General features: G+C 54.7%; 1 protein-coding gene across 8 annotated transcripts in view; it reads right to left on the bottom strand.

Annotated features, from left to right (window-relative positions):
• RGS3 (regulator of G protein signaling 3) overlaps positions 1 to 22,421 on the bottom strand; it is a 113,741-nt gene that overhangs the window by 9,911 nt on the left and 81,409 nt on the right. For 4 of the 8 annotated variants that reach the window (XM_023760099.1, XM_014462228.2, XM_023760098.1 and 1 more), the window contains one exon: positions 3,364 to 4,329. In XM_023760099.1, the coding sequence (XP_023615867.1) occupies positions 3,364 to 4,329 (966 nt within the window). Of the gene's footprint in view, positions 1 to 3,363; positions 4,330 to 7,677; positions 7,832 to 12,620; positions 12,779 to 22,011; positions 22,046 to 22,237; positions 22,254 to 22,421 lie in introns of those variants that run through there. The other 4 variants (XM_006096296.3, XM_006096295.3, XM_014462231.2 and 1 more) reach the window with 4 other exon arrangements.

Raw genomic sequence — 22,421 nt, 5'->3', positions numbered from 1 at the left:
GCAGGCCCAGGCAGGACTCATGGGATAACGGTGTGGGGTCTCCTCTCTGGGCCTCAGCAGGCCCATCAGTAAGGTGACCACAGCCGGCAGACCACGTCCGGTCTATCTGATCGGACACTCACACTCACAGTAGAAATCGGTGCACAAGAGGGCAGAACGACAGGTGGGGGGAGGGTCCACGTAGGGCCTGTCACCCTGTGACAGGCAACTTTGTGCTCTAGGCAGCCTCTGCTTAGCCACATAGCAGCACACTGACCAGCCTGAGGCCGGGCCAGCTCTGTCCGGGGCTCCTAGGTCTCACGTCGCCCAGGGTCAGTGCCACGGGCACAGAGCACCTACATACTGCAACCTTCTTGAATCCCTGGACAACTCTAAGCAGACTCAAGTCTTCCCAGTTTATAAGAGAAGACTAAAGCTCACCCGGCCAAGGTCTCAGGACCAGGCAGGAGGAGGCAGAGCTGAGGCTTGAACAGGGTCTGTCTGATTCCTTAGCCTGAAGACTTCACCCCTCTCCTCACAGGAAAGCCAGGCCTGAGCCAGGGAGATGGAAGTCCTCCCCAGCTGCCAGCCCCCTTCCCCTGCCCCTCACCACCATGAGGTGCGCAGGGTCTGGGGTAGGGCCAGAGAGGACGGGACAAGGGTGAGGCCACTGTCCAGCTGCACGCGCTGTGCGGTCTGGGACAAAACATTTCTCCCTTGGCCTCGGGCTCCCCACAGCAAGATGAGTACAGCTGGGCCCTCCTTGAAGCAGTGCTGTGAACGCTAGGAAGGGAGCTGGAGGCACAGGGGGAATGTTGGGGTAACAGCTACTCCGCTTGCTGCTTATCTGCCTCCTCGTCCTTGTCAACACGATTCCCACGTATGGAGCACCCACCAGGTGCTGAGTGGCAGCCCTGCCCTTCGCACTTTACCCGAGATGGGCTATTTAATCTTCTTGGCAACCCTTCAAAGGAGGTGTTATTACCATACCCATTTCACTGATGAGGAAACTGAGGCTCAGAGGGACAGGGACTTGCCCAACGCCCACTGCCAGTGAGGGATGGAGAGAGACCAGGGTGCTCGTCCAGCCTAGACCTTACTTCCCCTTGACAAGGGTAGGTTTCTTACTAAAGCCGGCCGCTGGAGAGAACAGGATATATATGATGATGGGCTCAGGGCCCAGCAAGCAGAAGCCACACAGAAGGGGTAGCTACCACGGGCTGGGGCGGCCTCCGAGGCCCTGCCAGCTCAGTCCCTCAAGCCCAAGAAAGGAAGCAGCAGACCAAGGAGGGCAGGGGAGGGGGGAGAGGAGGCCAGCGGGAACCCTGGGCACCCAAAGGAGGAAGCTGAGAGCGCTGGTCCAGGCCTGCTGGACTCCCAGGCGGAAGCACCTATCCCAAAATAGGAGCTGAGGTCAGCTAATTTGGGGAACCAGAAGTGTATGCATGAATGTGTGTGAATTTATCGATATTATCTGTATTTCCCTTGGGGCAAGTGGGGAGGGAAAAGAACTTGGATGGGTCTGGAGGGGGACTCAGGATTGAGAGGCTCAAGGCAGATGGTGGACCTTGGCCGTCCTCCAGAGAAGAGTGTCCAGGCCTCGCTGCGTCAGCCCGTGGCCTCACCTCCGTAGGACAGAGGTCTGGACTCTCTCCTATAGCAGCTGCATTAGAAATGGCCTAAGACCATGACACTCAAACTACCAGGAACATCACAATCCCTAGGGGGTGGGTGGGGGGGTGGCGGTTGTCTATAATGCAGGGTCTGAGCCTCCCCCGTGGAAATCCTGACTCCAGAAGTCTGGGGTTGGGGATTAAGAACCCTGTCTCTTCATAGCCTCCTCCTCGTGAATTGGAGGCACTTCCAAGTTTGAGAACCATGTGTGTTGACAGGTAAGGAAACTGAGATCCAACCCCAATGCCTTTGGGAGTTCGTTCCCATCCTGGACCCAACGTGTAAGGTCCTGTTCTCGAGGGCCCAGCCTGCTTTGCCAGCCCGACCGCCTTTCCTCCCAAGGTGCCGCGCACCTGCCATGCCTGCAGTTCAGGAATCCCCTGCTCTAGCCAGACTGGCTTCTGTGGGCATTTTCGTCCAGGCCACGTCCTCTTCCACAGAATGCCTGCCTCAGCCCCTCTGCTTATTCCAAACCTGCGCAAGTCTCCAGGCTCAGCTGAGGGAAGCTGAGACAGAAGGGGGCGAGAAGACTTCTGAAGCCTTCCCTAATGGCCCTGGGCCCTGCGGTCTCTCCTCCCTGAGCTCCCAGGTCTCTGAGGGTCACCCCTAGGTCTCTGAGGGTCACCCCTACCCGCCTAGCCTCACAACGGCCGTCACAACAACACCTGGCCCTGCGGTGGCTGTCAGCACCTCAACAGCATCCGCTTAGCGTCTGCACGGATGTCATCAGGTGCCAGACCCTTCCGGTTTATCCTCACCCACCCTGGGACGTGAGTGCCATTCACCTCTGCTCCTCAGAGGACACGGAGGCCCAGAGGAGCTGAGTGACTCACCCGAGGCACCACAGTAAGAGACAGAACCCAGACGCGAGCTGGCTAATGGGCTTCAGGGACATGGCGCAGTCATTCACGGGCAGGACACCTTCCCGGCCCACACAGAGCGCTCCCCCTCCCAGGCTGAGGGCAGCCTCACACACTGCTGGGACCCAGCTGGGGCCCAGAGACCAGCGCCTGGCACACAGCATGAAATCAATACACACATATCCCTCTACTTATAAATATTTGCAGGAGGCAAACAGCATGGTGGTGAAGAGCTCCAGCCCTGGAGGCAGATGCTCATTCTGGTTCTGATATTTAAAAACCCGGTGTGAGTGAGACAAGCTCAGTGCCTCAGTTTCCTCTTCTGTGGGAACAATAATCGTATCCACTTCACAGGGCTATTGTGAGAATTAATGAGGTAATGTAAATTACGTAGAATAATGCGGGCACAGAGTAAAATATGTGCTGTTGTTGTTTTTGGCTGATGGATTTCTAATCTGGCTAGGCCCGGGCCACGGCTAAACGTAACTGTTTCTCTAGCTGCTGTCTTGGGTCTTTAAGATCCAAGTACACAATGTCCTGGGCTAGGCTGCATCTGCTCTACTTTCTGTGGGGGTCCCCCGTACAACGGAGCTGTAAGAACTCAATATCTGAAGTCATGAAGTCATGGGTTTAAGTCCCGGTTCTGCCTTCTGGTCTCTTGGGTCTCAGTTTTGTTCTCTGTCAAATGGGTATAAGGCTCATTGGAAGAATTCATTGGAAGGCTTAGCAAGAAGGTCCTGGTGGGGTTGGGATAAAGTGACTGCTCCTTCCCTGCAGCTCCTGGACCCCACCCCACCATCTCATGTACCCACATCCCGCCCCCCCACCCCCAGCCCCTTGGCCTCCTTACCTTCCTGTGTCCCGTGAAAAAGAGGGAAAGATGGTGCATGGAGCCGCCGTTGCGGCCCAGTTCCTTCTTGAGGGTGCGGGGCGAAGGTATGGCCCAGGAAGAGGTCGTGCCCTCTCCGTCAGAGCAGTTCAAGGTGGTGTCGGAGGAGAAGCAGGGCCCGCGGGGCTCCTGCAGGAGGCTGCCCTCGCTGTGCGTCCGGCGCCGCAGCGAGTTCTGCACTCGCAGCGAGAAGCCGCCCTCGGCACCCTGGCCCGTCTCTATCATGCTGCTGCGCTTGGCCTCGCTGTGCTCTCCGTAGTTGTCATCACTTGTGTCCTCATCCTCATCTTCCTCCCCCTCATCCCCCTCCTCAGCCTCTTCTGCATCCTCCTCATCCCCGGAGCTGCCGCCCTCTGCCTCTGCCTTCTGGCTGTAGGCACTATCCAGCCGGACCTCAGGAATCACAAAGGCTGGCCTGGAGGCCACAGGCAGGCCCCCAGTAGCTGCTGGAGGGTCCTCAGAGCCCGTGGTCTCAGCAAGGGCCTCAGCTGGTTCCGGGGCCTGGCTGGGGGGTAGGTCTTGACATGGCGAAAGGTCCTGAGCAGGAGGGTCCTGGATGGTAGGGAGGTCTTGGCTGAGTAGAGGGTCTTGGCTGGGAGAGGGCTCTTGCTTAGCAGGAAGGTCTTGGCAGGGAGGGAGGGCCTGGGCTGCAGGGGGTTCCTGGCATGGTGGGGAGTCCTTGGTTGGTGAGGGTTCCTGGCCTGGAGGGGGTTCCTGGCAGGAAGCTGAGTCTTTGCTCGATAGGGATTCTTGGCCAGGAGATGGTTCCTGGCCAGAAGAAGAATCCTTATTGAGTGGAAGGTCTTGTCCCAGAAGAGGCTCCTGTCCAGGAGAGGGGTCCTTGCTGGGTGGGGGGTCGTCGGCACCTGGCCCCTTCCCTTCCTCCAAGGGCATCTCCCTTTTCTCATCCACCTCCGACTCAAACATCTGGGAAACAAAGAGAAAACAATAAAGGTTCAGAAGAGGCGGTTACACGGTGCCAGGTACTGTGCACACAGAGGCTGAAACAAAATCAGGAAGTGGCCTGAACCCCACACCCGCACCCTGCACCCCGCAGTCTGAAAGCCGAAGCACCAGATGGAAACCTAAAAGCCCCTTTGGTCCCAGCCTTAACTCCTTGCTCAAAACTACCGCCCCATCAAAAACATGAGGGGAGGAGAGGTAACCACCATGATCTGGCTCCTACTGTGTGCCAGGGGCTCTGCCAGATCAAACCCCTTATGCAATCTTCCCCGTGGCCCTCTCAGGCATGTCCCGCTGTGGGTAAGTCACCTCTATGAGTAAAGGGGAAGCCAGGCCCTCTCTGCGTTCATGGACTAGAACCGAACCAAGCCCCAAGCCACAGCAGTCACTAAGTGGGAGAATCCTGGACGCAGCCAAAGGGTACCTTCTACCTGAACCGAAGTTTTTTTAAAAAGCCTAATGAATTGTTCAAATAAGAGCTTGCTCTCAACAAAATGAAAAGACAACCCACTGCATGGGAGAACATATTCGCTAATGACACACCTGATAAGGGGTTGATTTCCAAAATATATAAAGAACTTATACAACTCAACACCAGAGAGACAAACAATTCAATTAAATCCTGGGCAAAGGAACTGAATAGACACTTCTTCAAAGAGGACATACAGATGGCCAATTGACATGAGAAAATGCTCAACATGACTAATCATCAAAGAAATGGAAATTAAAACTACAATGAGATATCACTCACACCTGCCAGAATGGCTACCATCAATCCTATATAATAAAAGCCTAATAAGCTAAGTGTCCAGTCATCCGCTTGTCCATTCAACCAATCAAAGCATAATATGCTAATGATATGCTAAGGCCGCTCAACTGCTTGCTATGACGTGCACTGACCACCAGGGTGTAGATGCTCTGACTGGTAGGTGAGCTTGCTGCTGGGATCCAGCCTATCAGGACTGAGTGAGATGTGCCAGTCATGCCTTGGAGCCCTCCCATGTCCCTCCCTGGTCCCAATCATGCACCGGTGGGGTCCCTCAGCCTGGCCTGGCCCTCTCACAATCTGGGACCCCTCAGGGGATTTTGGAGAGCAGTTTGGCCCAATCCCACAGGCCAGGCTGAGGGACCCCACTGGTGCACGAATTCGTGCACCGGGCCTCTAATAAATCAATATACAAGTGCTGGTGGGAATGCAGACTGGTGCAGCCACTGTGGAAAACAGTATGGAGTTTCCTCAAAAAATTAAATATGAAACTCCATTTGACCCAGCAATCTCACTTCTGGGAATATGTCCTAAGAATCCCAAAACACCAATCAGAAAGAACATATGCACCCCTATGTTCATAGCAGTGTTATTTACAATAGCTAAGATCAGGAAACAGCTCAAGTGCTCATCAGTAGATGAATGGATAAAAGAGCTGTGGTGCATTTACACAATGGAATACTATGTAGTAGTAAAAAAGAAGGGTCTCTTACCCTTTGAGACAGCATGAATGGACCTGGAAATTTTTATGCTCGTGAAAAAAGCCAGTCAGAGAAAGACAAATATCACATGATCTCACTTATATGTGGAATCTAATGGACAAAATAAACTGAAGAACAAAATAGGACCAGAGACATGGATGCATGGAACAGACTTACAGATCTCAGAGGGGAAGGGGGTGGGAGGACTGGACGAGATTAACAAAAGAATTTATAAGCATATATGCATAGTCCATGGGCACAGACAATAATGTGGTGAAGGCCTGCGGTGGGGCAGGGTCTAGGTGGAGGGGGGCCAAGGAAAGGTTGGGAGATATCTGTAATACTGTCAACAATAATTTTTAAAAAAATAACTTACTCTCAATGTTTAAGTATCTTTTTCAAGTAGCTGTTTAATACTAAATGGAATGAAACAAGAACTTCAAAATATTGCCGACACATGGACTAAACAGATGTCATGGACACGTGGACCCTCACTGAGGGAGCACCCAGGGACTTTTAAACTGAGCTTGGAGGAACCTCGGGAGTTCCCCACACAGAAGAGAAAGCATTTGCTGCCTTGCCCACAACCCCGAGAACCTCGGCGTTTTTGCTGGGCTCCTGTCGATTTCACTTGCAAAGGGGAAAAGAGTGCCCTGGAGGAAGTCTGAATGCAGCTGTCTCCCATGGAGACTGGGGTGCAGAGGTGGGGAGTGTCCACAGTGCCGCAGTCACGGGGGAAGCGGGTCTCGGGCCTGGGCTCATCAGAGTCCAGGACTTGGAATGCTGTGGCTAGAACTATGTAGAGCCCAGTTTTTGTCCATGAAGAGGCCATAACCAACTAGTACTAATGAAAAAGAAAGGCACCACACCCACACAGAAACTGTACAGCTGCATGAGAATGTGTGCATACGTAGGTGTACACACACACACACACACACACACAGAGGCTAAGAATTTCAGGGGGACATACCCCTACAACACAGTTCAGAGTTCTTGCAACAGAGACCCTTAATGTCCATTTGACAGATGCGAAAGCTGAGCCAAGGAGCAGTGAGTGACTTACTGCACAGCCACCCAGAGACTAAAAGGCTGCACCAGAGGCTGAGAAAACCCGTTAGCCCTCAGGAGTCTGTGACGGTGAAGCCCCAGCCAGACCTCCCATCTGGGAGTAAGTGGCCAGCCAGGTGCTGCATGTGTGTCAGGGGTCACACGGGGGTGTGGGAGCACCAGAGGGGATGTGAAAGCACAGTGTGGGTAAGAACCACTGCCTGGGAGCATGAAAGTGAAAGTGCCCAACCCCCGCAGAGATGGTGGCTGCGAAAGGGAGGGGAGGCCTCAGAGGACTGGAGGGTGGTCCCCAGGCAAAGCCAAAGACAGGTGCCCACGCACCCCATGGACTCTTTGCCCTGGAAATCCTGCCCGAATCTGGGAGATGACACTCCCTGGAGAGGACACTCAGGCCTCGCAGCCTCAGACCCTGAAACATGAGCAATCCCAAATCCCCATTGCACAGAGAGGGAAGCTGAGGCACCGAGAGGGGCAGGGGCCAACCTACACTCACACTGGGGGGTCAGGTAGAGTCAGTCACTAAATCCTCGGGGCCTCCATGGTACATCCAACACGCCCAAGTAACAGCCAGGAGAACATACTATGGAAAGTTAAAGCTCTCAATGGGATTATGGTGCTGGTAGGCATGGTGACTAAAAATAGACCGAGAGGGAAATGCTGCGATCACAGACCTCAAACAGCATCATGCCTTTCCCAGGGGCCCCTGGGAGCCAACCCAACACCCCGAAATCAAAGTCAGTGGTTGTGATGCCAGGTCCCCCAATGCAGAAATCTCACCTGGAAACTAAGGGCTGCTCCCAGGCGGACAGAGAAAGCCTCAGCTGCACGGACAGGAAGACTGAGCCCAGCCTGGACAGTCACCTAGGGACTTGCCCAAAGGCACCAATCAGGGCCAGGCGGGGGCTAGAGCCTCAGGCCTCCAGCTCCTTCTCCCCAAGCCTCCTTCAGATCTCAGTCCCCAGAGCAGCCCGGATCCCCGCCCATCGCCCCACCCACCAGGGAGCGGTCTCCACCAAGAAAAACAAACTGCCCAAAGCCAGCTCCCTGATGATCCACACAGGCTCAGCTCGGCCCCACCTGGGAGGACCATGGAAGGAAGCAGCAATCATGCCCTTGGGCCAGGCACCCAGTGGCCCCGAGAAAGGAGCAGCCTCATTTGCATTCCCCCTTTCCTGGAGGGTGGGGTGGGGGTGGGTGTGAGGCCCAGGGGTGCCTGCAGCCTGCCTGAGCCTGCCCACCCCTCAGGAAAGTGCAGCAACAGACCCAAAACCAGAAATGCAAGTCAGCCTGCCTCTGCCAATCTTGCCCTAAACCGAGGCCAAACCAAACAAAGCCCGGAGGACAAGTGCCTCTGTCCCCAGGGGTGCCCTGCCTGGGCAGCTGAGAAACCACCGAGGACGGAAAGGCTCTCAGAGTGCCCAGCATTTGGGCGCTCAGATGCCAGAGTCAGACTTTGGTTCTGATCCCTGCGGGGTCACTTTCCAGCTGTGCCACTCTGGCCAAGCCCCCCAGCCTCCGAGAGACACAGAGCCGTGATATCATCCCGGATCACAAGAGTGGTCCCTCAGGCCTGGCCCAGGAGAAGCATTTCATGAAGTGGTGGCTATTATCCGTCTAAGGATGGGGAACTGAGCTCAGAAAATGACCTAAGAAATCGGAGACTGATTCGGTCATGTCTCCTGGCAGAGGGTCTCGCCCTGCTTCCTTAGACCCTTGCACACAAGTTGTTTGGGACCTTCAGGGGTCTAGAAGGGGGAGCAGGCTGAGCACCACCAAACTTAGGCTCGTCCCCCACAGGCAGATACTTGCAAACAAGGACCAGAGCTCACTGGTTCTGTCCTGTGCTCCTGATGGGCCACCAGGCAGGTTTGGTCAGGCCAGTGTTCTTTGGGGAGCTGGGATGGGGGTGCCTTGGGAGGAGGGGGCCTCTGGAGCAAATACAGGAAACCTCAGAAGTCTGGGGGGAGGGGTGGCACGTGAGAGAATTAGGAAAGGAGAGAGATAAAGATGAGAACATGTCACAGAATAGATAGATGCCAGCCATGGGACTGTCCTGTGAGCAAAGAAGTGACACATGCAGAGGCGTCCTACACAAAAAGTGCTCTGGGCAGGATGAGCAGGGCAGGGGGTGGGGGGGACTGGGACAACGTGCATTCATTCATTCATTCATTCATTCTCCAGGCACAGAGTGAGGCCCTGGGGCACAGTAGAGGACAAGTCGGACACAATCCTTGCCTCGGTTACCTGAGCAGAAGAAAACAAAAGGTTGGACAATTGGTCTTGTCGAGCATGGTGAGTGCTCTGATGGAGGAAGTGCAGGCAGCGGGGACACCCAGCTAGGCAGCTGTTGCAACTGACTGGGGTGACAACAACCCAGCCAGAGAGACCAGTCTGCTGGCCCACGGCCTTGAGTCCCGAGTCCTCCGTGCAGCTGCCCCTCTCCTGCGGGGAGTCCCTCACCCCCACCCATCACTTCCTTGGCGTGGCCGGACCAGGGTTAATTCTGTCCATGTCTCGCCTGCTAGAAGCACACAGGAAATGAACCAGGCCCTCTAAATGGAGCTGCTGTTGAGGATCTAATCAAATCCTCTCCCCAATCCAATCCAGGGCTCTCGGAACGGGCTGAGGAAGGCTGGCAGGTGTGACACCAGAGCTCTTGCTCACACCAGCTCTGGCTTCTAGCCCCCGATCCCCACCAGCGAACGCAGCTGGGGACGGCAGTGAGCGGCTGGGACTGGCCTGCCCCATGTCACACAGCGAGTCAATGTGGAGCCAGGTCTGCTGACCCCAGAGTCAACCTGCAGCTCTCACTGAGATGACTCATCACATCCACTACGCATTCCAGCTCCACATGGGCCCTCACAAACCACTTCCTGAATGAGGTGGGGGAGGGGAGGGCACGGGAAGGTGTGAGCTGGGGTTTACCTCCATCTGGGAGTGGCTCTTACACAGCCAGGATTTTACAGAAAGAGCACTGGCCATAAAGCCAGGAGGCCTGGGCTGGAGTCCTCACTCTATTATTTGCTAGCTGTGTGGACCCCGGCTAACACTTCTGGTTTTTTTCTACAAAAAAATGGGGTAGGACGCCTCTTGCCTCCTGTCCCAGAGAGCTAAGGGGATCATGTCTGACAAAGGACAGGAAAGTGCTCTGTGAACTCGAAAGGCCTCGGAGAAAGGGAGCAGCTATTAGAATTCTGGCCCAGCGTTTGACCTCCAGGTTGACTTGGGATGGGTTACTCCTTCGAGTTTGGCACGCTCCGGGCCTGGCTCCTGGGTTCCTGGCTCAACGCTGGCTTCCAGGAACCTCAGTTGCTGGGCTGACACTGAGCTCCCCAACCCAGCCTCAGTCCAGCTCCTCCGGCCTGGCTTCTTGACGCCTCAAGGTGGGGGCCAGCTCCCTCTGGATCCTGATCCCGACTTCACGCTGGCTGGGTGACTTCGGGCGTAACCTCTCTGACCCTCAGTTTCCTTAGCCATAACCGGGGCCTGCTGCTCTCTCAGGCACCCATCCAGCCCCCAGGCTATAATCACCATCTGCCCACTGACGATGCCCAGGGCACCGTGCCAGCCCAGACCTGCCTCCTAAGCGCAGTCCCATCAGTAAGTGTCCACCAAGCACTCATGGGACAGCGCTGCTCCCAAACACCGTTCTCGGCTCTGTGGACACAAAAGGGGACGAGAAAGACATGGCTCCTGCCCTGGTGGAGCTCACAGGCTACAGAGGAGGGACTGGCATGAACCAAGTCATCGCCCACAGAAACATACGGTGAATACAAACTGCGATCCATTGCGCGCAGGGAAACTATAAGGTGCTGTGAGAGAGAAGAAAGGGGCGGTGGGAAAGACACTGAGCCTGAAATCTGCTCATTGGGCAGGGAGGGGCTCCCTCGGGGGGAGGGCACAGCAGATGCAAAGGCCCCGAGCCAGGAAGGCTAGCGCCTGGTGGAACAGAGAGGGCACCTGTGTGGCTGGAGTCCAGGCACGGAGAGGGAAACCTTCCGACGGATATCCCATCAGTGCCCCCAGTTCAATGTGTCCCACCCTGAATGGATGGTCTTCCTGAGTCCATTCCTCCTCTTGGTCTCTGTGTCAATGATGCCAACACCAGCTGCCCAAACCAGGGGCCTGGGTATCATTCTCCCTCCCTTTTCCTTCACTACTGCCCTTTTGGCCAATCACCAAATCCTCCCTGACTGTCCCTCATAAAATCTTAAGAATGATTCCACTGGGGGAGGTTATGCATGTGTAGGAACACTCTGTACTTTCCTCTCAATTCCTAAAATTTCTCTAAAAAATATAGATTATTAAATTTTTTTAAAAAAGAATAATCTTTCCACCCCCTCCATCTCCACTACCACCACCGCCCTCCAGACCACTGTGTTCTTCCATCAGGATTGATGTCAACCTCCCAGCAGCAGTCCAGACCCCGCTGGTCATTCTCTGAGTCATGCCCGGGAGACGTCTAAGTGCAAATCTGACCCTATCACTTCTCTGCTTGACACATGATGTGGCTCACCAATGCCCTCCAGATGAAGTCCAGATTCTGTAGCCCTGGGAGCCTCTGTTCCCCTCTAGCCTCACTACTCCAATCTTAAGTGTCTGATGAATGAATGAATGAACGAATGAATGAGAAATCCAATGAGCTTCATGGGCCCACCTAGACTCTTCCTACTCAGAATGTGGCCATGAACCAGCAATAGCAGCACCAGGAGCTCATGTGAAACAGAATCTTAGGCCTCGGTCCACATCTCCTGGAATTTTACTGAGATCCCGGCTGATTAATTTGCATATTGAAATTTGAAAAGCACTGATCCAGACTATTGGTTCTCAACAGAGGAACATTGTCGAATCCCCTGTGGCACATTTAAAAATATCTCTGTCTGGGCCCACTTCCAGGCCTACTGGATTCCCTACGAGTAGGGCCTGGGTACCTCCACTTTTTTCTGACTCCCCAGGTAATTCTGGGAACAGCCTCAGTTAACAGATGAGGTGGGTAAGGCCCAGAGAAGGATGGTGACATGCCCAAGGAATCAGGACAGAATCCAGACCAGAGTCTAGTTTGGGACCCGTTCCAACACACACCGCTCCCTCTGTGACGGGAAGCAGTGGAAAGAGGCATGACCTCAGAGCACCTGTGCCAGGATGGGGAGCTGGCAAGCCGGCTGGAGTCAGCTACCCATACACGTTCCCTAGAAACAGAGGCCCAACTGCAGGAGGAGCGAGAGGAAGGAGGAGTTGAATCGCAGATGGAAAATTCTCTGTTCCTAAAGGATCCCACAGTAACTTACGGGTCTCTCAGGATCTCAGGGGGGGCAGTGAGCATACCATTCTACAGAAAGCAATACTGAGGCTACAAGGAGAAGTAGCTCATTCAGTTCAGAAACTCTCAAGACAAAGCCTTGAGGCATGAGAAGAGAGGAGCCTCCTCTAAGCAACCTTCCCTGCTCTTGGCACCACCACCAGGCTACGCAGAAGACACCCCCCCAGGCCTGGCCTTGGAGCCTGCTGGGATGCCTCCCCACCCTCCTGGATGCCCAGCCTCTCACTGGGCAGGAGGAGGTGTTCCCAAGGTCTGAGTTTCCAGTACTAAGCCCTGTCACCACCTTGCCACGCTCCTCATCTGGGGACTCAGATACCACTGTTTCCATTGCATGGGGGAGGCTGGACTCCCAGTCTCCCCCACTCCTTACCCACCCCAGACCCAGAGACCCCTTCCATACCTGTCGCTCTCTTCTCATCTGAAAGGCATGGCGTGGAGAGCAGGCATTTCCCAGCCTCTTCCTCTCCCTGTGGTGACTGATGCCTCCCTCTGTCAGGAGAGCGCTAGGTCCTTTGGGCCTCGCCTGCCCCACCCACCCCTGGGCCCTCTGCTCAGGAGCCAGTCTACCTGTGGGCTCGGCCACCACTCCCCTTCCCACGTGTCCCCCGCTTTCTCTGCCTGAGAGAAATTTCCCCTAATATCTCTATCTCCTCAAGCCCATTTCCTGCCCATCCCTTGGAGCCCAGCTAAATGCTGCCCTGGGATGGCCTGGCTAGAGGGCTCTCTACTCTCCTGCTAATGCCTGGCCTGCCCTCCTCTCATGGCCTGAGGAGGCCCTGCTTTGGCTCATCAGGACTGAGCATCTGGCTTACTCACCCTCACCTCCACCCCCATTGCCAGAGTTACTCAGCAAATACCTACGGAGCCCCAGCCACAAGCAAGGGCCTGTGCAGGACAAGGAGCCAAAGAGTAGTAGCCAGACCCGTTCCCTTCCCTGAAGGCATTAGTCCTAACAGGGAGAGAACCAGGTGAGGGGCCCAGGCAATCTCCCACCCACCCACCACCACCCCAGGGGACTATGAAAGCGGAAAGGGCTAGGGGAGGAGACGGCATGGAACATTGGAGGAAGTGCAGGTGGGGCCGTGGAGCAGAAGAGCATGGATATGTTACGGAATTTGGGCTTTACCCGGAAAGCAGTGTAAACTTGGTGCTATGGAGATAGGGAAGGTGGAGCTAGAGGTGGTGGAAACAGAAAACAGTGAAAAAGTAGGGGAAGAGGGAGAGAGAGACCATTAATTGAGCATCTACTAGGCAGCAGGCACTGTGACAGTTGCTTTACATACACGCTCACTTCCAGCAACCTTATGAGGTCATCATTGGCCCCATTTTGCAAATAAGGAAACGGTGACTCAGAGAGGTTAAGTAACTTGAGCAATATCAAAAAGCAAGTAGAGGGATCGGAGCTGAAACCATGGTCTGCCTGCCTCTAAAGGCCCCATGATTCCTCTCCTGCTCCCCTCACTGCCTTTCCTCCCTCCCTCCCTTCCTTCAAAACACTTTTCTAGGCACCCACCTGGGCCAGGCACTGTGCTAGGCACAGTGAGCAATACCAGCTACAGGGTCCCTGCTCTGAGCCCAAATAGGTGGAGACGGAAAGGCAGATGTCCAACTCACCCGGTGCGGGGAGGGGTGGTACGGAACTGCATACACCTGGCAACCCTCCCAAACTCTCTCCCTCCCAGGGACCTCTTCACAGGCAGAGCCAGCGGCATGTGGCTTCTCCGTGATGCCTATACTAGGTGTCAAACAAAAAAGCTCTGCCAAGCGAGGAGGACCCCGGGGAAGGGCACCAATAGCCCTGTGGCCATGAGACCAGGATTTGGAGTCAGGCAGGCCTGGGATTGAGTCCCATTTCCTAACTGTGCGGCTGAGTCATGTGCCGCCTCCCCCACAGGGCTGCCAGGGGATGAGAGGCAGGGCCTGGCCCACAGCATGCTCAGCCCACCATGCCCTTCTCTCCACTGCCTGACTCTCCCTCACGGCCAGCACCAGGGACCAACCCTAAATCTACGGCTTAACTCCAAGCAACAGCTCAGAGAACAGGGAGCACTTTCAGAGCCCGGTGGTGGAGAGAAGCCTATTGCCGGTGAAGCGGTGGGGTCTGGAGATAGACAAAATCCAGATTCAAATCCTGGCTCTGCCTCCTCCCAGCTCAGTGGCCTTGGCCAGGCTGCTTAAACTCTTCAAGGCTCCATTTCCTTACCTGTAAAATGGTGACACAAGGAGCGAGTCCCTACAGCACAGCATTTTTGGGAGACCCTCACACAGAGGAGCCTGGCACATAATAGGTGCTCAATAAACATTCACAGTTCCTATAATCATAATGATTACTCTCAGCAGCAACAGCTCCCCCCCTCCCCCCAACATGCCACTCCAGGAGAGGGCCCTTCACACATTCTGACCCTCATGACAGCCCGAGGATGGGGGTTCTATTATCTGTACATTTCGGGAGGGGAAACTGAGGCCCCATACCAAAGGCCCTGGAGGGACTCAGCTTCCCCTAGGCTGGGTCAGTCTGGCTCACCACAGGGCCTAGACCAAGTTGCTCCCCTGTCTGGGCTGCTCTCTCGTCCAGTGCCGAATCTCAGGCAGCCTGGAGGGGTCAGATCTCAGGACCCAGGGTGTAGCCAGGTCTCCCCGTGGGTGCATCAAAGGCAGGGGAAGCAGAAAGCACCCTGTGTCCAGAGATTCCCCACGCCTTGTCAGGCTGCCCCAGTTCCTAAAATATCTCCTCCTTCAGGGCATGGAGTGCTGGGGGCACTGGAGGGGGGTGGGGAAGAGGCTCTTCCTCTTGACGACACTGGGGTGGACATCTGGACATCAGCTGCAACCCTGTGGCCAAAGGTCACCCTCCAAGGCCCCAGGCAGGCTGCAGCCTCCACCACTGCCCCCCTGTAGCAGACACCTTCTGTCTCTGCTGAGGGGTGATGCTGAGGCTGGACTTGGCTGGGTTTACAGTCTGCTCCTAACTCATTCTCCCGCCATCCTCCTGTCATGGGACTTTCTCCCATGTCCCTCACATGAACCTGACTGTACTCCTCTCCTGCTTAAAACCCCTCCATCCCTCTGGGATAGTACAGTCCTAGCTCCTTACCCTGCCTGTTCTGCCCCTACCAACGGACCCCTCTACCATACATACCATTTCTCCTCTCTTCCCTCCAGCCAGTCTGAACTACAGTTGCCCTTAAACAACACAGTTTAGAACTGTGCCGGTCCACTTACATGTGATTTTTTTTTCAATAAAATACTGTACATGTATTTTCTCTTCCTGATGATTTTTTTAACATTTTCTTTTTTTCTCACTTACCTTACAATAAGAACACATACGTAATATATTTAAACAGGAAATATGTGTTATCGACTGTTTATGTTATCAGTAAGGTTTGTGGTCAACAGTAAGCTATTAGTAGTTAAGTTTGGGGGAGTCAAAAGTTATACATGGATTGTCGACTGTGCAGAGGGTCGGTGCCTCCAAACTCCCATGTTGGTCAGGGCTCAACTACATTTGTGTTTCCCCAAACACACTCTACTCTCAGGCACCTCTATACCTGTGCTCGCTGTACTTCCTACCTAGAATGCCCTGACTTCCCTATCTACCTGGCAAACTCCTTATCTACCTTTAAAACTCAGCTCGCCCACACATGGATTGCCAGTTGATTTCTAACAAAGGTGATATGCCCTATCGTGAGAAAAGATGGTCTTTTAAATAAATTGGACAGCCACTCAGAGAAAAGGAGTCTCGCCCTCTACGCCCACGCCGTGCCTAAGAATCTATTTCAACTGGATTTTAGATCTAAATATAAAGCCACAAAGCAATTAAGCTTCCACAAGATAGAATAAGAGACTATACCCATAACCTCGTAGTGGGCCAAAAAACACGATGATTCAAAAAGCATTCTCCATAAAGAGAAAGATTGACAGGTCAGACAGCATTAAGAGGGTGAGAATACAAGCCACAGAGTGGGAGGAGATATTTGCAGTGTGTATATGCGGCAGTAAACACTATCCAGAATATGTTTAAGCTCCCACAAATCAATCAGAATAAAGGCAGATAACTCGATAGAAAACTGGGAGGAAGACTTGAACAGACACTTCACAAAGAGGTCATCCCAATGGCCCATCAACCTATGAAAAGGTGTTGGACCTCATTAGTCACCGAGGAAATGCAAACAAAACCCACAATGAGCTATCGGCACACCCAACACCAATAATGTCGGTGCGGTGCTCATACACTGCTCCAGGAGGGTGTAGTGGTGTCACGCTTTGGAAAATTACATGATTGTAGCTACTAAAGCTAATTATACACCATTTTATGACTCACAGTCGCAAACCGTAAGTCCTCACCCAACAGAGAAGTATACATAGTGCATCAATAGACATGTGCAAGAGCATTCATAGCAGCACTATTCATCAGAACTGGCAACAGCCCAAATATCCATCAACAGGAGAATGGGTAAATTATGGTATTTCCACACAATAAAACGCCACACCGCAATGAGAATGAATAAAATGAAACTTCATGTAATAGCATGGACAAATCTCACCATCAAATGATGATTGAAAGAAGTCAGTAGAAAAGAATACATTCTCAATGACTCCATGCGTCCAAAGTTCAAAGACAGGCCCCACTAATCAGTGAAGGGAGTTGGAAAAGGGGTTACCTTCGAGGTGGGAGTGACTGAAATGGGGTGCAAGGGGTTCCCAGGGGACTAGAATTTCTATTTCTTGACCTGGAGGGTGTGTTCACTTTGTGAAAATTCATTGGCTCTATAATTCTCATCTTTCTGTAAATTACACTCCAATTTAAAAGTTTTTTTAAAACATACAAACAAAAGCCTTTATCCCAGTGTCTCCCCTGCCCCCTTGGCTGGGCTCCCCCTTTCCTTTGGACCCATCTCTGACAGCACATTCCAGAGCTGCCACGCCACCTCCCAAGACTGAATGCCCACTCTGTGCCAGGCCCTGCGCCAAGAGCCTCGCTTCGCCTGCCTGTTCTGCCCCTACCAACGGACCCCTCTACCATACATACCATTTCTCCTCTCTTCCCTCCAGCCAGTCTGAACTACAGTTGCCCTTAAACAACACAGTTTAGAACTGTGAGGTAAGACACTAGCAAAGCATTCAGGTACCCACCTCATCTCATTTAACCGGATGAGGCTGGGCCATGGCCTGAGGAAAAGGAGGCATGGAGAGGTCCAGGGTCTTGCCCAAGGGCACGCAACTGTAAAGCGGAAGGGCATGCCCTCAAGTCCAGGGCCCATGCACCTACACACACATCATACGGCCTCCCGTGGGACAGGAAGGTACACGTGGCGCGATACACGTGCTGGGCGGGAATCACATCTACACCTCAGAGGGGTGGACAGACCAGGAGAGAGACCTGCTCCTTTGATGGACAAGCGTCTCTGTAACCAGATTCAGCCTCACCTCCTGAAGAACGCTTCATAGAGGCTCTCAGGCTGGGTTAAAAGCTTTCCCAGGATTCCCACAGCCCCCTCTCCAAGCCTCCCCACCCCAACTCTGTTGTTACCATCCATCACATGCCTATCCTGGCACTACATTAAAGATTGGGCCTGGCCTGGCCAATATGGCCCAGTGGTTGAGCATCAACGTATGAACCAGGAGGTCACGGTTTGATTCCCAGTCAGGGCACATGCCTGGGTTTCAGACTTGATCCTCAGTAGGGGGCATGCAGGAGGCAGCTGATCAATGATTCTCATCATTGATGTTTCTGTCTCTCTCTCCCTCTCCCTTCCTCTCTGAAATCAATAAAAACATATCTTTAAAAAAAAAGATTGGGCCTTTATGTCTATACCTCCAGTACCTGGCAATGCATGGCATACAGTAGACATTAAACACGTGTGCAAGGAAGGAAGGGAGGGGAGGAGGGAAGCAGGCAGAGAGGACAAGTACAGAGCAGCTCTTTGGACCAGCGGCCGCCAACCTTTCGGACCTCACGGACCAGCAGTGGTCTGCGGACCACCGGTTGGCGACCGCTGCTTTGGATCAACAGGGAGCTTCACTAATGGAGGTCAGAGCAGTGAAGGTCTCCACGTCCTGGATGGACATCAGTTCCAACCCTTGACTTGAGGCACGACCACGCCACCCATCATCCTGGGTCCATCCCCAGGCTGCCTCCAGCCTTTGCTCAAGATTTCAACCAGCCATTTGGCTCCCTGAGGCTCTGCCCAGCTCTTCTCTGCCTCTCCCAGGTCCCCCCCCCCAACTCTGTCACCCTGTCCCAAGAGTCTGAGCTCTGCCCTTAGCCCCAGGCTAACCCATCAAAAGGTGAGAAGGACACCACAGAGGGTCTTGGCTACATGAGGGAAAGTGTGCCTGGTTCCAAATTACTTATTGTGTCCCCCGCCTTTCTAAGTTGGGGGAGCTGCTGACAGTTCTCTGGCAGCAGCCTGAGCCACAGTGCCAGGTGCAAGCAGGAGGGAGAGGGGGAAAAGCCATGGGCCATCTGGAGTGATGACCTAGGCCCACTGCCAGAGGAAGAGGGTATCCTGGGACCCCTTCCCCTCTCCTCTGTGCCTGGAAGCTTTGAGCTCACAAGTGGCTCACGGCCCTAGCACCCTTCTCCCCAGTTCTGCCTCAGCTTCACCCTATCCAGATGCCTGGGTGCAGCGGGTTGTGCAGGGGAAGGTGGCAGCTCCCTGGAGCTGAGCCTGGTTGGCCTGTGGTGAGCGGCTCCAGCCTCTGTGGGCTGAGAGGGCTGAGCCATAAGCAGCCTTGTTTATCCCTGGGAGGAATGATGGCTTTCCCCGAGCAATGACATCTTGGAAACGGCCTGGCTCCACAAACAACAACAAACCTCCCGGCCTCAGCCTGGGCTCCAGCTTGCAGGAGAAGGCTTCTGACCAGGAGCACCTGACCGCAGGTTGGGGGCTGCTGCCTTGCTGAGCCAGACCCTGGCCTTGACCAAGGACTCTGGAAACCCAGGAAGAGGAGAGGGTCTGCAGAGAATCAAAGGATCAGATGGCTGGAAGGAGCTTGGCAGTCCCTGGCCCAGTCCCTGGTTGCTCCAAAGGGGAAACTGAGCCAGAGGGGAAGTGCATGTTTGCCTGAGATCCTCCAGCAAGCAGGGACTAGAATGTGCCTTAGCCTCCAGCCCTGGCCAACCCAGGGCTTTCTCTACTGCACACACTGTTCTTCCAGAGAGAGCCGGGCCCCAGCCAGCAAGCCTGGAGGTCCTAGGAAAAAAAGTGCCGATGCCGAGTCTAAAGAAAAGGAGCACCGAGATGAAAGCCAGGCACTCTGAGCGATCCAGTTGGTGTGACAGAGAGACACCTGGGCTGGGGGGCTGGAGACCTGGGTCTTGTCCCAACTGTGCTGCTGAGTCGCATATAACCTCGGGCAAGTCCTTCCTCTCCTGCCTCGTTCCCCTGTGTGTCCGGAAGGCGAATGGGCTCAACCATCTCTAAGGCTTGGAGACCAAATTGGGAAAAAGCCCTCAGGAGTCCCAGGAACCCAGTTTGGAATGAGTACTCCTGCCACGCCCGTGCTTCTTCTCAGGAAACGAGGCAGACCCCTGGTTGAAGAGCCACCCAGATCTACCCCCCAGGTTGGCACCATCGGAAGGGGCCCCAAGCTGAGCTCCAAGCCACTGGAGTCTGTGCAAAGGTCCGTAAGCATTGCATTCAAACAAGCCAGAGCTGCCCCTTCTGCCTGCCTGCCCAGGCCACGGTGTGGACACTAACCTCGCCCAGTATGACTTCTGAGTGGGCTCTCCCTGTGGCCTCAGCCAGGCCTCAGCCAAGATTCTCCCTGCCTCACCTCCTGTCAAATCCCCCCTCAACTCCTTGACCCTCTGGAAGCAACCCTGACATGCAGAAACCAGGGCCCCTCCAAAGGGACTCCTGGCCAGGCCCTCAAGTGGTGGTGCCACTCTCTGCCAGGCATGAGTGCTAGGATACGGGCATCAGTGCTTGTCCTCAAGGAAAACCTACCCTAGCTCTTCCCTCCCATGCCCTGGGCCCCAGGCTAGGCCCTCTGGACCAAGGTCTGAATAAGGCCCAGTTCCCACACAGATAGGACAAGAAGCAACCACCATAAGTGCCACCACCGAAGGACAGACAGATCCCAAGTGGAATATTTGCTCTAGCGGTGGAAGTGTGGGTGGGATTAAGACCTGGAGAGAAGAGAAGAGACAGGCTTTTCCAGGCAGCAGGAACAGCATGTGCAAAGGTGAGAAAGCTGGGTGTGGGGTGACTTCATTGATATCAAGTACTTATAGTCAGAAGCCTCAGCAAAGATGTCTGGTTCCAAGCCCTGAGACATTCCAACAGGGGGTCACTTGCCTCAGCCGCCTCTATCTTCACCATCACCGCTGCCTCAGATGCCCGGCTGGGCCTGGAGCAAGCCCTGCTGTAGAACTTGGCTCCCTGAAGGGCCCGCCCTGGGCTATGCCAGACCACGTGCTAGAGCTGGGGAAGTGGCAGGTGCCCCTTGGCTGGGCAAGGAGGACTCCAGAGGCTCTGGTGGAAACTCTCATTATGGTCGCAGTGCCCTGGCTGGGATCCTGCGGGCATTGGTGGGGCAGGCACTGCGGCACCTTCCTTCTAGGACAGTGGTTCTCAACCTTCCTAATGCTGCGACCCTTTAATACAGTTCCTCATGTTGTGGTGACCCCCAATTTCCTTGTTACAAATTGAACATAATTAAAGCATAGTGACTAATCACAAAAACAATATGTAATTATATATGTGTTTTCCGATGGTCTTAGGCGACCCCTGTGAAAGCGTCGTTCGACCCCCAAAGGGGTCGCAACCCACAGGTTGAGAACCGCTGTTCTAGGAGATCTAACCACTCCAGCCATCTCGAGAGGGGAAGCAGCCTCCAGCCACAAGCCTTTGGGCAGCAGAATGTGGAAGGTTGTTGGTGAGTGGCCCCGTGGCCCTGCACGGAGAGTGCCACATCCACAGCTGAATTACACTGCGCGGGCTGGGGTGATGGCACCCACGCAGCCTGTCCTCACTGTTCCAGGACACAGAAGTCCTCCATCTTGGTCCCGGCCATAGACCACTGTGTGAACGTGGACGTGGCCCTGACCCTCTCTGGACCTGGGCTCTTCTTCAGCCCTGAGGTCCCACAGCACCAGGGCCCTTCCTGAAACCCGCAGGACAAGAGTGGAGATGTGGGGCCTCCAAGATGAGAAAGGAACTGGCCTCTGCCCACTCACAGTGGCTCGCTCTGTGGGGTGAGTGGGTCCCTCACCGTTACCCCCTTCCTTACGGCCGGAGCCAAGGGAGCAGGTGCGGGACCTTTCCCAAGAGGCTCGGGATTCAGAGCATCCCTGCTGCGCGCCCAGTGCCATTTCAGCAGAAGTCTCAGGGATCACAGGCAACCCCGGGGGCCCGCCCCTGACACGAAACTAGGCAAGAGCAGCCATCCCAGGGGCCTGGAGTGCGGTCAGCATCCCTGACATACCACCAGCACCACTAGCTGAGCACTCCCTCCCCAGGCAGCGTCCCGACTTCTGGTCACCAAACATTCCTTTCTCCCAGGAAGAAGAGAAGAGCCAACTGACCAGCCCAGAAGTGGAGAGCAGCACACGGTGGAAGCATGCCCCTACCCTGCAGGGTCCCACCCCTGACACACACACACACACACACACACACACACACACACACACAGCTATCTCAGATCAGAACACACACGATCTGGTTGCAACATGCCCATCAATGGCTGCCCTGGGGAAGAAACAATAGAAACAGGGGCATAGGGTGGCTTGGACAAGATCCCCCCCCCACCCACACCCACACATACCCTATCACCGAGGCACCTACCCAGCACACTCCGGCAGGGACCCAGGCGACTCAGGGCTGCCGCTGCTGCCAGCCCGCCCGCCCACCCGCCCGCCCAGGTCTCTGCCCGGTGTCCGCCCGGCTCCTCCCGTAGGCGGGCGGGCAGCCGTGTCAGTGGCAGCTCCTGGCGGCCAGCCGCCGGCCGTGTCAAGCAGCTGCCTTCGCAGACAGAGCTTCTTTGTGTCAGCAGAGCTATTTATGGACTTACCCAAGTTCCCCAGGGGAGCGATACCTGCTGGGAAAAGCAGAACCAAATGACCAGGTTCCACCTCCCACATCTAGGTAGCCTTTTCAAAACCCTTGCATCACTCAGCCCTCCCCCCTCCTTTTCCTCCTCCCCCTCCTCGTCCTCCCCCTCCTCGTCCTCCTCCTCCTCCTCCAGCGCTCTTCCC

Source organism: Myotis lucifugus, unplaced genomic scaffold (assembly GCF_000147115.1).
Source record: "Myotis lucifugus unplaced genomic scaffold, Myoluc2.0 scaffold_173, whole genome shotgun sequence".
In the NCBI taxonomy this organism is placed as follows: domain Eukaryota; kingdom Metazoa; phylum Chordata; class Mammalia; order Chiroptera; family Vespertilionidae; genus Myotis; species Myotis lucifugus.
The sequence above is the reverse complement of the archived record's forward strand: the minus strand, read 5'-3'. Positions and strand labels throughout refer to the sequence as shown.